The sequence below is a fragment of the Rhinopithecus roxellana genome, chromosome 3 (assembly GCF_007565055.1).
Source record: "Rhinopithecus roxellana isolate Shanxi Qingling chromosome 3, ASM756505v1, whole genome shotgun sequence".
Taxonomy (NCBI): Eukaryota; Metazoa; Chordata; class Mammalia; order Primates; family Cercopithecidae; genus Rhinopithecus; species Rhinopithecus roxellana.
This window is the reverse complement of record NC_044551.1, coordinates 65417208-65432782: the sequence shown is the minus strand read 5'-3', so window position 1 is coordinate 65432782 and position 15575 is coordinate 65417208. Positions and strand designations below refer to the sequence as shown.

The following is a 15575-nucleotide window of genomic DNA, read 5'->3' as shown; positions in this document are numbered from 1 at the left end:
CCAGCCTGGGCGACAAAGCGAGACTCCGTCCCCCCCCAAAAAAAATAGGAGAGGGGAGCAAAATATGACAGCCTTTTCAAAATGACAGCCTTTTGAAAAGGGCTTTATAATTCTAAATTGTTGAAGTACTGCTTGTGTTAGAGATTCTAAAACATTTTTTGCTAATTTTCAAAGAGCCAGCATTTTGGTGTTCACTGTTAATTTGATAAATCAGACTAAATAATGGGACTTTGTGAACAGATCCTTTATTTCTTACAGAAAAGAATGTTTTTATGCTGATGTTTCGGGAGGTCAGCAATTCTACCTAAAGAATTAGAAAATTTAAAAGCTCTTAAATTTTCCCATTCATATTATCTAATATCATTCAGTGTTCTCCACGTGGATTTATTAAATATGTTCATGCCTCTTATAAGCTTTAATACACTTAAAAAAATAATAGTTCTGTGACTAAACTGCAGCAGAAGCAAACAGAAGGTAATTGCCTGAGAGGAGCATCGTCTTCCACATGCCTCCGTTTTAGTTCAGTATTGAACATTTAATCTCATAGAAAGTCTTGACTCTACTTTGGATAGTGATAACTCCTTACTCTCCTGGTCAGCCTCCCTTGGTTGGGGAGAGGGTGGATTTGATTAACTGTCATTCCAAATTACTGAATATGTCTTATCTGGAGCAGTTAAAAAGTTTTGCTTGAGAATTAATGATAACTGGAGAAGCATAATACATGTAGGTTTTGTACAAGACCCCAAAATAGCCTCGTGCAAATTACTTTGTCTCATCTGATATTTTGTGTGTAAAATTGGGGTTAGGACAACGAATATTTCAGGTGGTTTTGTGAATTAATGAGATGTTATCCAATATAGTGCCCAGCATGTAGTAGATACTAAGTAATCTAATTCATAGTAACAGACAGTAGCCAGAGCCAGGATTTAGGGCAAGGCAATCAGGCTCCTAGGGCAAGGAATTTAATGGGGCACTAATTTCCAGTTATGGAGCCTGTGCTTGCATGAATCAGAGGAGGGCCTCAAATTTTTCATGATCAGTGTCTTGCTTCCCTCACTGTAGTTCCTGCCCTAGTATTAGCAACAGATTTGATAACTCATGAAGTGCACAGATAATCTGTATATAGTCAATTTTATTGCCTTTCTCTGTTTAAGCTGTTTTGTATCATTTAAATAAATATTTAAAAGCTTTGTTTTTTTAGTGGGTTTCATGTGTGTAGTAGACATTGTCTCAATTGAGGTCCTCTCAGGCTGAGGTATATTGACTGAGGCAGCTTATTACCTGCTTTTGGCACTTCCACACACGTTTCTCTCTGTCCTATGTAGTAGCCATCCTTTTAAGGGTATTTTAGTGTGTGAAGTACATGGAGGACAGATGCCCCGCTCAGGCAGTCACCTTCCCTGTTGTCTTGTGCTACAGTTAATTATAGGACTACTGTTTAATGAAAAAATGTGTATTAAGCTTGTAAGTGGCATTAGCATATTCAAGTGGATAGTTAATTCCAAGTGGAGATACCAAATGATATTAGATAATTCAGTAGGGATGAGAATTTGTAATTTTTTAAATTTTTGAATTATTTAGAAAGAACTACTGACTTTAAAAATATAACATAAAACAATCTTATTTGTTAGAATAAGGAACGTGTTCACAAAGTGTCATTATTTAGTTCGATTTGTGGAGGAGATATTTGGACATTTAGTAGAGAGATTAGGAATGAAAACCTCTTTTAAATGTAAAAGTAAAATAGTAATTTAGCTTTTCTGAAAGGTAACCTTGCTGCTCTTGACATTTCTCTAAAACTTTTATCAAGAAAAACAATTATTTGTAACAGCAGGAGATTGGTATATATATTATTAGATCGTTACATGATTTCTTTTTCCTAAAGCCTTGTTTTCTCTCAGGTGGAAGAACATCAGTAAAAATACTCCAACGTGGGAGAAATGAAGATAATAAAAAGTCTGATGTAGAAGTACAAACAGAGAACCATGCTCCTTGGTCAATCTCAGTATTTAGCTTATAGTGAGGATATGCTAATACTGTTTACATTCAAATCATGCTAATGTTGAGTTTTTCTTTAAATTTAAATAAACTAAGATCAAGGGTAAATGAGAATTTGTTAATGCTGTTGACGTCTCTTCATATGATATGGTATTTTCAGATAATCAGTTTGTTCTTCTGGAGGAAAAAGTAGAAATGTATTGTCATTCCTGTGATTTCTATAATGTTGCTAATGTTTTTTCAGTGGCACACTCACTGAGTAAATTTTGGCATGCAGTTAGCCATCTACTTCTGTAATCTGCCTTGCTGGTGACCAGGGGCATTTGTTGTCTTGTTGATGTGTTCTAATTAGAATTGTGTATAGTGTCAGTTCTCTCACCTTGTGGGAATGGTGAGCCCACCACCATGGCCTCATGGTGGCAGTAGGTTAGAAAGCAAAAATAGCTGAGATACTGAGTTTTTAATATATATGCATCACAAGAAGAAACCATCTTTCCTATTAAGTTTTGCCTTGCTTCATTCAGGACATAATTTGGCTCAATTGCTAAACACAGCAATATTGCTAACCTTATTTATCTGTATGATACATTTTAAAAAGTCTGCATGGGGAGAGAAATTTGACCAAAAAAAAAAAAAAAAAAAAAAAAAAATCAACCCCTAATTCCTTGCCTTTATTTCTTTATCAATTGATAAGCAACAATATTAAGGTATTCGGTTAGAAGTTAAGAGTTAAGTTTTTAAAAATAGAATACAACCTATCTACCTATTTTTATTTTACTCTTGCTGTGGAAAATGTAACCAACTTACCTTTTTTTTTTCTTAACTGGCAGCTAGGGTCCTGAAAGAGACATCAGAATCAGAGATACACACTTCTGCAGATTTATCTGTACCATCTGTTTTAATCTTTTAAAATTTGTACAGTTGTAAAAATCATGATTTATTTGAAGTATGTGCTTTTTGTGTTTAAATGCCATTGTTTTGTATTTAAGTCCTTTATATATATATTATTCTAATATGATATGATTTCACTTAATTTTTTTGCTACAGATTATTATTATCAGACATACTACAATGATGTTAGTCTTCCAGGTAAAGTGACTGAACTGTCAGATCAACAAGATCAAGATATCGAAACTTCTACTTTGAATTCTAAAGACCATTTACAAATAGAAAATGATGCTTACCCTGGTACTGATAAAATAGAAAATGTTAAATGTAGACAAGTGGACCATTTTGCCTCAAATTCACAGGTAATAAAATGCTAAACATGAAACTGTTGATGCCCAAGAACCTGTCCTTTGTTGTTGTTATGTGGAAAGATAGACTTCTTTGGTCTGTCACAGCATATACAAGCGTTGTAAACATTCTTATGTGTAATTATACAAAGAATATTCCAGTTTTTCAAAAACCAAAAGTAGAACTTGTTCATATGTGTAGTGGTTTTCCTGCTACATTGTGTTCTAAAATTGTATGATATACAGAATCTAAAACAAAATTTGTCCAAATATTTTGACTCAACGAAAGAACTGTGGACAACAATACCACATTTACACCTAAAAAATTTTAATGTTCCTTTATGTCAGATACCCTGCCACTGTTCAAATTTCACTGAATCTGTAAATTTGTTTTTATAGTTTGTTTGAATCAGAATCCCTATTGTGTTTGACATACCTCATTTAATCTATGGTTTTCTCCTTCATTTGTCTTTTTGAAGTTTTTTTTCCAGTTGAACATATAATTATTGAAGAACCTAGGTCTTTGTCTTAGTCAATATTTCAGAGTCTGTGTTTTGTGGATGGCTTCTCTGTGGCATCATACATTTATTCTCGAATAATTGTCACTCATTTTTACTGCCTTCAAAACTGGGTCAAAGTTGAAGTTACTGACACACTAGTAAATGTTCTAAAAAGTGGTTCAAATTGTAATTGATAGACATCCTTTTCCATTATAGAAACTGAAGTCATTACTTAAACATAGTCTGAAGTCCTGGGTTCAGCCAGCTTTTTAATTGATATACAGAAGCTTTTGTCTTATTTGGCGTGACTGTATCTTTTATAGGAACCAGCATCTGCATTAGCAACAGAAGATACATCCTTAGAAGGTTCATCATTAGCTGAAAGTTTGAGAGCTGCAGCAGAAGCGGCTGTGTCACAGACTGGATTTAGTTATGATGAAAATACTGGACTGTATTTTGACCACAGCACTGGTTTCTATTATGATTCTGTAAGTATCTCAGATCTTTTTTTTTTGGGACAGAGTCTCCCTCTGTCACCCTGGCTGGAGTGCAGTGGTGCGATCTCAGCTCACTGCAACTTTCACTCCCCAGGTTCAAGTGATTCTTATGCCTCAGCATCCCAAGTAGCTGGGATTACAGGCGTGCACCACCACACCCAGCTAATTTTTGTATTTTTAGTAGAGGCAGGGTTTCGCCATGTTGGCCAGGCTGGTCTCAAATTCCATCTCAGACCTTTTAATACTGTACGATACATACTTAGTGCCTGATATCAAATGTTAAACCCTAAGCCGAAGTAAGAAAGCCAAAATCTGCATTGAAAAATTATATTAGACTCAAAACTCAGAAGAATTCTAAAATAGCTTATGGTGCTACACTTCTGAGTTTTTAAAATAAGGTTGTTTATTGTGATTATTATAGATAATGTTTTGGAGAAGTCTTTATGTAGAAAAATAACATACAAAATATTAGAGCTTTTGTTAATAAAAGCAGATAATTAACTACATTGTAAATATTTTAGAACCTAAACTATTTTTTTTTTCATAGAATTAATAGAGAAGTAAGGTTAATTTTAGGTTTGGGGTAAGAATTTTAAAAATTCTTTCAAATACTTTATGAATTCATTTTAGGCCACATAAGGAGACTTCTTTCTTGAATTCTTAGTAGTGTGTTTATTATTAGCCAGTGTTCTATATTCTGTGTCTTTTAACTCTTTCACTTTAAAAAAATCAATCTGTTGGCTAGGCATAGTGGCTCACTTCTTGTAATCCCAGCACTTCAGGAGGCTGAGGCAGGAGAATTGCTTGAGTCAAGAGTGCAAGACCAGCCTGGTCAACACAGTGAGACTCTTTCTATAAAAAATTTTAAAAGTCAGCCGGCTATAGTGGCTCACCTTGTAGTCCCAGCTACTCAGGAGGCTGGTGTGGGAGCATCGCTTGAGCTGGGAAGATGGAGGCTGCAGTGAGCCATGATTGTACCACTGCCCTCCAGCCTAGGTGACAGAGTGAGACCCTGTCTCAAAAAACAAACAAAAATCAATCTGTTAACAGTGAGAACTAGGGAATTAATATGGGATCTAAAATATAATGGACCACTGACTAGGATAGAACCAGAAAATACAGTTCTTGATTTCCAATACAGTGTTAATAGTTGTTGAAGTCTAATACTTAAATTGTATTTCATTCCAGATTTGATGACAATGATAGAACTCAGTCACATACCTCAGACTCAAGAATCTAGTAATATAATGTGGTTCTCTGCGGAATTATAGAATGTGGTGCACAAAAGTGGAGTTGATGTTCATCATTCCTGTTACTGCAACTATTGTTAACTTATCTAGAGAACATAGTATCATACTAAATATCTCAGTTAACGTAAGAGGTTTCATTAGTTTGTCAGTCTGCATATGGTAAACTGTAAGTCCTTATACAGAGAGAGTTTTCTTTCATGGAGGATGCTAATTGACAATGCTAATTAATAACCAGAAAATTAATGTTTAAACACTTATCCAAAGGGAGTAGTTATTATTTAGTTTCTAGGAAAACAACAGTTTCAGGTAGACATTAGTCTTTGTCAATCTTCTGCCTTCCTTTCTGTATCTTTTCTCTTGACATCAGTTGTTCTGTAAATGGTTACATTCTGCAGGTTATATTTCTGAGTAAATTAGGAACTTCATTGTGTTGCCATTTTTATCGTGCTAATTATTATTTTAGTAAAATTTATATTTTGAAAATGTCTATATTTGGGACTGACAAACAGATTAAAAAGGTCTGAATTATAAAAGTTCCATTATTGGCTGGGCGCGGTGGCTCAAGCCTGTAATCCCAGCACTTTGGGAGGCCGAGGCGGGCGGATCACAAGGTCAGGAGATCGAGACCATCCTGACTAACACAGGGAAACCCCGTCTCTACTAAAAAATACAAAAAAAACTAGCCGGGCGAGGTGGCGGGCGCCTGTAGTCCCAGCTACTCAGGAGGCTGAGGCAGGAGAATGGCGTGAACCCGGGAGGCGGAGCTTGCAGTGAGCTGAGATCTGGCCACTGCACTCCAGCTTGGGAGACAGAGTGAGACTCCGTCTCAAAAAAAAAAAAAAGTTCCATTATTACTAGAAATAAAGATTGGAAAGCCTCCATTCAGTTTCTTAGTTAAGAGAAAGATGGTGAGAAATCTAAATGTTTTTGTAAGAGATCTGCAAAATGGAGGGATTAAAGACAATAAATTGCAAGTGTCAGTAGTTAGAAAAATAAATTATTCTTTTTCAGGAAGTTTTAGTTGCTCAGTCTCAGTACATCAAAGATGTTTCCAGGTCTGGTCTGCATGGATTTAGGATGTAAATAAAATATAGACTGTTCAATTAAATCTTGGTTTTAGAGCGCTGGCCAGTATATCATAAATGCAGGCGATTACCTAATTTTAACTTTCTGGCTTTTAAATCTGTAATTTGCCAAATTCATTTTTGCATGGTTGCTTGTCCTATTTACTATAGAATTAATTAATTAGTGGAGACAGTTGTTTATTGATTGCATTATATAGAATGTCATTTTTTGGTGTGCATGAACTTTATTTTCAAAATTTTCTTCACTGATTTTAAGTAATGAACATCAAAAGGCAAATCTTTGCTTTATGACGTTAAGAGGAGGGTTTAGGTGTTTATACTGCCACACCCTTATTGTGCAGTCATTAAGAATAAAGAGTCTAGAACTGCTCTCCTATGGTCAGCTTTTTCTTATGCATGCTTTAGTTTTCATGCCTTCAAAAGTATGATCAATTTTTGTTAATGTGTTAAGTGGAACCATATAAAATTGCTGTTTCTTATAAGATAAAAATGGTCAAGTATTGACAGTTTTATATGATTCAATTTAATATTTAGATTTACTTGTTTCTCACACTAGGAAAATTAGATCAGCTATTGAATGGTAAAGTATTTTGGAAGAGTAAAGCATTTTTTATTCTGTTATCTTTAATTCATTGTCTTCTGAAAATACTATAGTAGTTCAAAGAATTATTTACCACATTTGAATATATTCGGCATTTTCGTTAAGTTTATTTTATCTTAGATGAATTTAGAATTTATTTTTTTCTTGACTTTCAAAGGAAAATCAACTGTATTATGATCCTTCCACTGGAATTTATTACTATTGTGATGTGGAAAGTGGTCGTTACCAGTTTCATTCTCGAGTAGATTTGCAACCTTATCAGACTTCTAGCACAAAACAAAGTAAAGATAAAAAATTGAAGAAGAAAAGAAAAGATCCAGATTCTTCTGCAACAAATGAGGAAAAGGTAATGTCTTTATAATTTTAATACTTTACATAATGGTGATAACATGATAATTAAGACAAAATTTTTTATGAAACTGAAAATCATTCAATAATTCTGTATTTCAAACATGCCCATTAAGATAACTAAGGAAAGTTTAGATGGAGCAAACATGGACTTTGTCATAAACTCTGTCACTAGAAATAGAAAGCATTTCTTAAAATTTGAAGGAGATAGATTTAGGGCAGATAAAATATCTCGTGTTGTATAGTTTGGAAGAAGAATTCAGATCTTCAGTTGATAAGTTGATGTCAATGCACAATTCATAATAAAAGATAAACACAGTTTACAGGTAGACGTAGATACAGGTTCAACTTTTTTTTTTTTTTTGAGACGAAGTTTCATTCTTGTTGTCCAGGCTGGAGTGCAATGGCATGATCTTGGCTTACCTCAACCTCCACCTCCCAGGTTCGAGCGATTCTCCTGCCTCAGTCTCCCAAGTAGCTGGGATTACAGGCATGCACCAACATGCTCGGCTAATTTTTTTTGTAATTTTAGTAGACACAGGGCTTCTCCATGTGGTCAGGCTGGTCTTGAACTCCTGACTCAGGTGATCCACCCACCTCCGCCTCCGAAAGTGCTGGGATTAGAGGCGTGAGCCACTGCACCCAGCCAGGAAAACATTACCCCCCCAAAAAAAAAAAAACAATCCATTGTTGACAACTATGGAGTGAGAGTTTAAATGGCCTGCAAGACAATGGTTAAGAAAGTGATAATTACATTTAATTGAAAAAAGTATTATGTAGGCTTTCAGATGCTACTTGTAAAGACTAAGGGGAACCCCAAAAATGCTTACAATGATACAATGTTAAATTGAAAGAAGGAAAATATAAAAAGTTATCAGTGTTCTTTATTTCTATTCTCTAAACAGATAAGTTTGGTGGTTTATAGGTAAGAAAGGAGGCTTGTTTGTTGTATTGACATTTTATCAACTGTGGCAACTATTTGATATCTTACTCTTGAAATTTTACCTCATGGTTTCCTGTCCTGTCCTTTCCTGTCCTATCCTTTTCTCCCTGTCCTGTCCTGTCCTGTCCTGTCCTATCCTTCTGTCCTGTCCTAACAGGGTCTTGCTCTGTCACCCAGGTTGAGTGCAGTGGTGCCATCACGGCTCACTGCATCCCCGACCTCCTGAGCTCAAGTGATCTGCCTACCTTGGCCTCCCCAGGTGCTGGAATTGTAGACGTGAGCCACTGTGCCAGCCAGTTTTTCTTAACAAAAGAAAAATTACTTGATACTAAATTCTAAAGTTCACATAAGGAGTTAGGATTCTGTTGGATTTTTTTTCTGTTCTCTATTTGATTTGTTTTTGTTCTTCTGTTTTTTTGTGGACAATACTTAGGAATAGAAGAGTATGTGACTTAAATACTAGAAATGAGTTTTCTGTTTGCTTTCAAGATCTCTGTTTTAATGGCTAGTGCGTGTTACTAGTGGTTTAACTGTTTGAAAGGCTAGGTTGTAGGCTGGGTGTGGTGGCTCATGCCTGTAATCCCAACAGTTTGGGAGGCCAAGGCAGGCAGATTACCTGCGATCAGGAGTTCAAGACCAGCATGGCCAACATGGTGAAACCCCGTCTCTACTAAAAATACAAAAATTAGCTGAGTGTAGTGGCAGACGCCTGTAATCCGAGCTACTTGGGAGGCTGAGGCAGGAGAATCGCTTGAACCTGGGAGGCGGAGGTTGTAGTGAGCCAAGATCGCACCACCACACTCCAGCCTGGGCAACAGAGCCAGACTCCATCTCAAAAAAAAAAAAAAAAAGCTAGCTTGTGAAAGCACCTCTCACTAACAATAGGAAAAGAGTATATAGGGCTCCTCAAATGGCCTTGCCTGAAAAACTAGAGAATAGAGGTGGAAAGCATTCTCTGATATTGTGGTCCAGCTTCGCTCCTATAACTACTCATCTTAGCAATCCTTCTTTGAAAATATGTGAATTCCAAGACAAGAGGTTTAAGAAAAATTCTGTTGGAATTTTGAGAATTTCCTGAGGATTCTAAAAGGTACCTGTGAGGCCATGAGAGTATCTTCATCTGTTTTCTTTATTTTTAAAGATATTTTTGAGCCTCACTTTTTGTAGGTTATGTGGAAGGAAGACAGTAGGGGAGATAGGAGTAAATAATTTGAAATACACATATGTGCCTCAGTGCCTGTAAATAAGCCCTCCTTTCTTTTCACTTAATGACTGACTAACATTCTGTACTGGCAAATAGCTTTCCCTGCATATGTTGTTCAGTAAGTAATAAATATACAAGTGCTTTTTAAAGAGTATATACAGATAGGCAACTTTTTTGCTATAATTTTATAATGTAAAAGCTCCTCATGGTTTTTCAGCTCCTTGCCCTTGTTCTTGTTCTTGAGGAATTTGTATTGCCAGAAGTGTATATAATTTATCACACTGTGAATGTTTAGCCTGTCTTCAAGCTGAACTTATGCTGTTATTAAAGATAGGTGTGTGAGGTGGGTGGATCACGAGGTCGAGAGATGGAGACCATCCTGGCCAACATGATGAAACCCCGTCTCTCTAAAGATACAAAAATTACCTGGGCGTCGTGGCTCATGCCTGTAGGCTCAGGTACTCCGGAGATTGAGGCAGGAGAATCTCTTGAACCTGGGAAGTGGAGGTTGGAGCGAGCCGAGATTGCGTCACTGCACTCCAGTCTGAGAGACAGAATGAGACTCCATCTCAAAAAAAAAAAAGAAAGCTGTGTGAGATGCTCTCATATTTTTTTTTTTTTTTTTTTTTTTTTTTTTTTTTTTGAGACGGAGTCTTGCTCTGTCGCCCGGGCTGGAGTGCAGTGGCCAGATTTCAGCTCACTGCAAGTTCCGCCTCCCAGGTTTACGCCATTCTCCTGCCTCAGCCTCCGGAGTAGCTGGGACTACAGGCGCCCGCCACTTCACCCGGCTAGTTTTTTTTTTTTTTTGTATTTTTAGTAGAGACGGGGTTTCACCATGTTAGCCAGGATGGTCTCGATCTCCTGACCTCGTGATCCACCCGTCTTGGCCTCCCAAAGTGCTGGGATTACAGGCTTGAGCCACCGCGCCCGGCCGATGCTCTCATATTTAATAAAATAACAGAAGAGCATATGCATTCGCCTCATGTTGCTCTAAGGTAGAAAGAAAAGTGAGAGTGTGTCAGAAACCAAGGGAAAAAAACGGAAAATAATTATTTGCTTTTTCTAAGGCTAAAATAATAGATTTGACCATTGTATAACATGGTGACTATTGTTAATAACAATTTATTGTATTATTGAAAACTGCTGAGAGCAAATTTTAAGTTTCTTACCACAGAAAAATGATAAGTATTTGAGGTAATGTACATGTTAATTAACTCAATTTAACCACTCTACATGGTGTACATATTTCAGAACTTCATATTGTACATGATAAAAATACATAATTTTTGTTAATTGAAAAATAGATTTGTTCATTTGTTATAAGGCATATCAGCTATAAATATACAATAAATAATAAAAGACTTATGCCACGCAAGTTAAGATTTTGGAGTAATAAGATTTTGGAATAAGATAGTTACCATTAATTTGTACTTTAAACTTTTATGTATTATCAAACCAAATCTGAAGTACTCAATTTTAGCAAAACTGCAATTTTGCTACATATTGAGTACATTTGGGTCTTTAAATTCGTGTTGTAAGTAAAGCTAATTCTGTATTTTATTTGTGTTGACTTGCTCATTGATTACAAGTTTAAAAAGAAAATTTAGAATAGGTATTCTTTAGGCCTGCACTGTTCAGTAAGGTAGCCACCAGCTCCATGTGGCTGTTGAGCACTTCAAGTGTTGCTAGTCCAAACTCAAATGTGCTGTTAAGTGTAAGATACACTCTGGATTTTGCAGACCATGTAAACTATCTCATTAATAATTTTACTTTTTAGGCCGGGCACGGTGGCTCACGCCTGTCATCCCAGCGCTTTGGGAGGCCGAGGCGGGTGGATCATGAGGTCAGGAGATCGAGACTATCCTGGCTAACGCGGTGAAACCCCGTCTCTACTAAAAATACAAAAACTTAGCTGGGCGTGGTGGCGGGCGCCTGTAGTCCTAGCTACTTGGGAGGCTGAGGCAGGAGAATGGCGTGAACCCGGGAGGCGGAGCTCGCAGTGAGTCGAGATCGTGCCACTGCACTCCAGCCTGGGCGACAGAGCAAGACTCCATCTCAAAAAAAAAAAATAATAATAATAATAATTTTACTTTTTAAATGTGACTGCCAGAAAATGTAAAAGTACAAATATAGCTTGTGTTACATTTTTATTGGACACTATTGGTCTGTGCTATCCCATAGTCCAGGCAATATGTGATTAGGGCTTGAACTAGGAATGTTAAGACACTGAGAATAGAGGGACAGATTTGGATATATTTTGAGAAAAGTCTGTAGCACTTGGTAATTTTATATATGGTTAAGGGGATCTCAGACATAACTATAGGATTTTTAATTTGGATGATAAGAAGATGGTAATATCATTAATCAAGAAAGAAAATGTGAGAAGGAGAGGAGGAACAGATTGTAACCATTGTTATTTTACTGACATACATCTTCACAAATTCATTGAAACTTGATGTAATGTTATAAGATAGTGATGTTTAAGAGTGTTCTCCTCTGTTCCCACCTATCTACCCACCCTTCTCCAGGATTTGAATTCAGAGGATCAAAAAACCTTCAGTGTTGAACATACAAGCTGCAGTGAGGAAGAAAATATTGCGAATATGAAAAAGAAGGCGAAAATAGGCATTCATCACAAAAATAGTCCCCCCAAATTCACTGTTCCAGCTAGTGGAAATACTGTAGAGTCTCCTCTTCATGAAAACATCTCTAATTCAACGTCATTTAAAGATGAGAAAATCATGGAGACTGATAGTGAACCAGAGGAAGGTGAAATTACAGATTCTCAGACTGAGGATAGTTATGACGAAGACATTACCAGTGAAGGCAATGTAACTGCAGAAGATAGTGAGGATGAAGGTGAGTAGATAATCATTATTTAAGTAAATAGCCCAGTCTGGTAACTATATAAGAACAAAACCGTTAAAAATGTTAGTGAGTTGTCGTATACCTGCCAGAAAGTAAACATTATTTTAATGATGTTATTGAAAATTATGTGGGTTGCTACTTGGTTTTTAGAGAGTAGGATGTGAATAAATGACTAATACTTGGACCTTGAGAAAGTTTCATTGTATTGAATGGCGTAGTCAATAGAATTCAAAACCAAGTTACCTGCATTCTAATCTTAAAATATAGATTAAGGCTGTTTTAGTGGGTTAGATATTTGTAGTCTACTTTTGTAATTAAGAGAGAAAAACAAGTTGTCTTTAAAAAGTATACATTATGAATTCAATTACATGGATATTATGGTAAATCTAATTTTTTTTTACTTGAATATATAAAGACATACTTTTAAAACACAGGATTTCATATTACAGTTGGCCTTCTGTATCCATGGGTTCTGCATTAGTGGATTCAAGCAACCTCAGATCAAAAATATTCAGAAAAAAAAGGGATAGCTGCATCTGTACTGAACATGTACAAACTTTTTTTTCTTGTTATCCCCTAAATACCGTGTAACTATTTATATAGCATTTACATTCTATTAGCTGTAAGTAATCTAGAGATGATTTATAGTATGCAGAAGGATGCACGTAGGTTGTATGCAAATATGATACCATTTATATAAGGACTTGAGCATCCATAGAATTTTGGCATATAAGGAGGGATCTTGGAACTAATCCCCCACAGATACTGAGGGCCAACTGTGTAGTGTATGAGCTTATTTTGTTCTTTGGTTCTCAATGTCATTTCTTTTGCTTTTCTTTTTTAATTTATTTAATTTATTTTTTATTTTATTTTATTTTTTGAGACAGAGTCTTGCTCTGTTGCCCAGGCTGGAGTGCAGTGGCACGATCTCGGCTCACTGTAACCTCTGCCTCCTGGGTTCAAGTGATTCTCTTGCCTCAGCCTCCTGAGTAGCTGGGACTACAGGCACACACTACCATGCCCCCCTAATTTTTGTATTTTTAGCAGAGACGGGGTTTCACCATGTTGGCCAGGCTGATCTCGAACTCCTGACCTCAGGTGATCCACCCACATCGGCCTCCCAAAGTGCTGGGATTATAGGTGTGAGCCACTGTGCCTAGCCTTTTTTTTTTTTTTTTTTTTAAATGGACTCAATTTTTGTAACTTAAAATAATATAAAAATATTTGGGATATTTTCAGAGTCCAAAACCTTAAAAAAGAAAGAGTTGATTATTTGATAACTGTGATAGATGCTACATATCCTGCAACCTTTTTGTTGATCACTTTAATAACAGTGTTAAGCCTTACCCATTGCTATGTATTATACAGCAGAATTTAAGAAGTTTGTTTTAGTCAGAATTAAGATTTTTGACCAACACATTTTTATTTTATGGATGCTGCCTAGTTATCCCTATGAAGTTCTTTTTCATAGTAGTTAAATTAATATTTACTCACTCTTTCCTTGGCAGATGAAGACAAAATTTGGCCCCCATGTATTAGAGTAATTGTCATTAGATCACCTGTGTTGCAGACAGGATCACTCTTTATCATTACTGCTGTAAACCCTGCTACAATTGGAAGGTAAAACAGTTAATATTATTATATCATTCTTTCAGTTATTTCAGAAAGGCTTTATTAAGAACATGTATTTTTGTTTGTTTGTTTGTTTTTTGTTTTTGAGACAGAGTTGTGCCCTTTTGCCCAGGCTGGAGTTTAGTGGCATGGTCTCGGCTCATTGCAACCTCCGTATCCTGGGTTCAATCAATTCTCCTGCCTCCGCCTCCTGAGTAGCTGGGATTACAGGTGTGCACCACCACGCCCAGCTGATTTTTGTGTTTTTAGTGGAGACGGGGGTTTCACCAGGTTGGCCAGACTGGTCTCGAACTCCTGGCCTCAAGTGATCCACCCACCTTGGGCTCCCAAAGTGCTAGGATTACAGGCACATAAGCCACCACGCCTGGCCATAAGTTAAGCATTATTCTATGTGCTGTGGATACAAAGAGGACTAATGCAAATCTCTGCCCAAAGGAAGAGTTAAGAACCTGTCTCTGTATCAAAAAAAAAAAAAAAAAAAGAAAGCCACCATAGAACTGGGGGAAAAAAAGGCATGAGCAAATAATCACTGTGTGAAAGCACAGGAAGTCTAGAGTAGCAGTAAGGAAACTGGATAATCCATAACCAGGAGATTTACTGTTGATAGACATGTATTTTAACATTATCTATTCTTAAAAATTCTTTCCATGTCACTCTATAAGTGCTGCATTTATACAATATGCTTCAAAAATTATTAAAGACACTTTACTTCATTCTGCAGAGAAAAGGATATGGAGCATACTCTCCGAATCCCTGAAGTTGGTGTCAGTAAGGTAAGCTCTTTGATTTCTCAAATATAGTCCCCTAGATGTAAATTTTTATATTATTATTACAGTAGAAAGCTTAGGGATTTTTCTCATTTAATAGGAAGGTTAATATACAGTGTAGTAATGGTAACGAAGGCAGTGCAGATTTGTTTATTTCAGTGCTTGAGAAAATAAAATTTTTTATCACAATTTGAATAAACAAAATTATGTTTATTTTTAAGAATCTGGACAAGAGTAGAAAACATATTACGTCTTAAAGCAGTACCCATTTAGTGAATATTTATTGAGTGAAATAAATAGGCTGTATTTTATGACAGTTAAAAATTGAATCTTACCTGGCTTCTGGCTACTTTAGGAGGTGGTTACTTTGAGCCGGAGGATTTTACAACCCAAGAATATATCCTATACCGCTCAGGGATCTTGTTTAAAACTTCTCCCAATTGAGCATCTAATGGTTTCAGGAAAAAGAACAATTGAGTTTTCAAAACAAATAGAACAGAATTGCAACTCAAGTTATAAGTAGAAAATAACTAAAGGTTTAGTTCCTGATGCTCTTAATATATTTTAACTTTTTTTTTTTTTTTTTAAGATAGGATTTCACTGTCACCCGGTCTGGAGTACACTCACTGAAACTTCAACCTCCCAGG

The 15575-nt window shown here is 36.2% G+C and overlaps 1 protein-coding gene across 1 annotated transcript in view; it reads left to right on the top strand.

Annotated features, from left to right (window-relative positions):
* Positions 1 to 1985: 1985 nt before the first annotated feature.
* Positions 1986 to 15575, top strand: part of LOC115896353 (angiogenic factor with G patch and FHA domains 1-like) — a 29430-nt gene continuing 15840 nt past the window's right edge. The window contains exons 1-7 of the mRNA XM_030926664.1: positions 1986 to 2019; positions 3046 to 3248; positions 4057 to 4221; positions 7324 to 7512; positions 12190 to 12520; positions 14038 to 14149; positions 14883 to 14934. Coding sequence (XP_030782524.1) covers positions 1986 to 2019; positions 3046 to 3248; positions 4057 to 4221; positions 7324 to 7512; positions 12190 to 12520; positions 14038 to 14149; positions 14883 to 14934 — 1086 coding nt within the window. The remainder of the gene's footprint in view (positions 2020 to 3045; positions 3249 to 4056; positions 4222 to 7323; positions 7513 to 12189; positions 12521 to 14037; positions 14150 to 14882; positions 14935 to 15575) is intronic.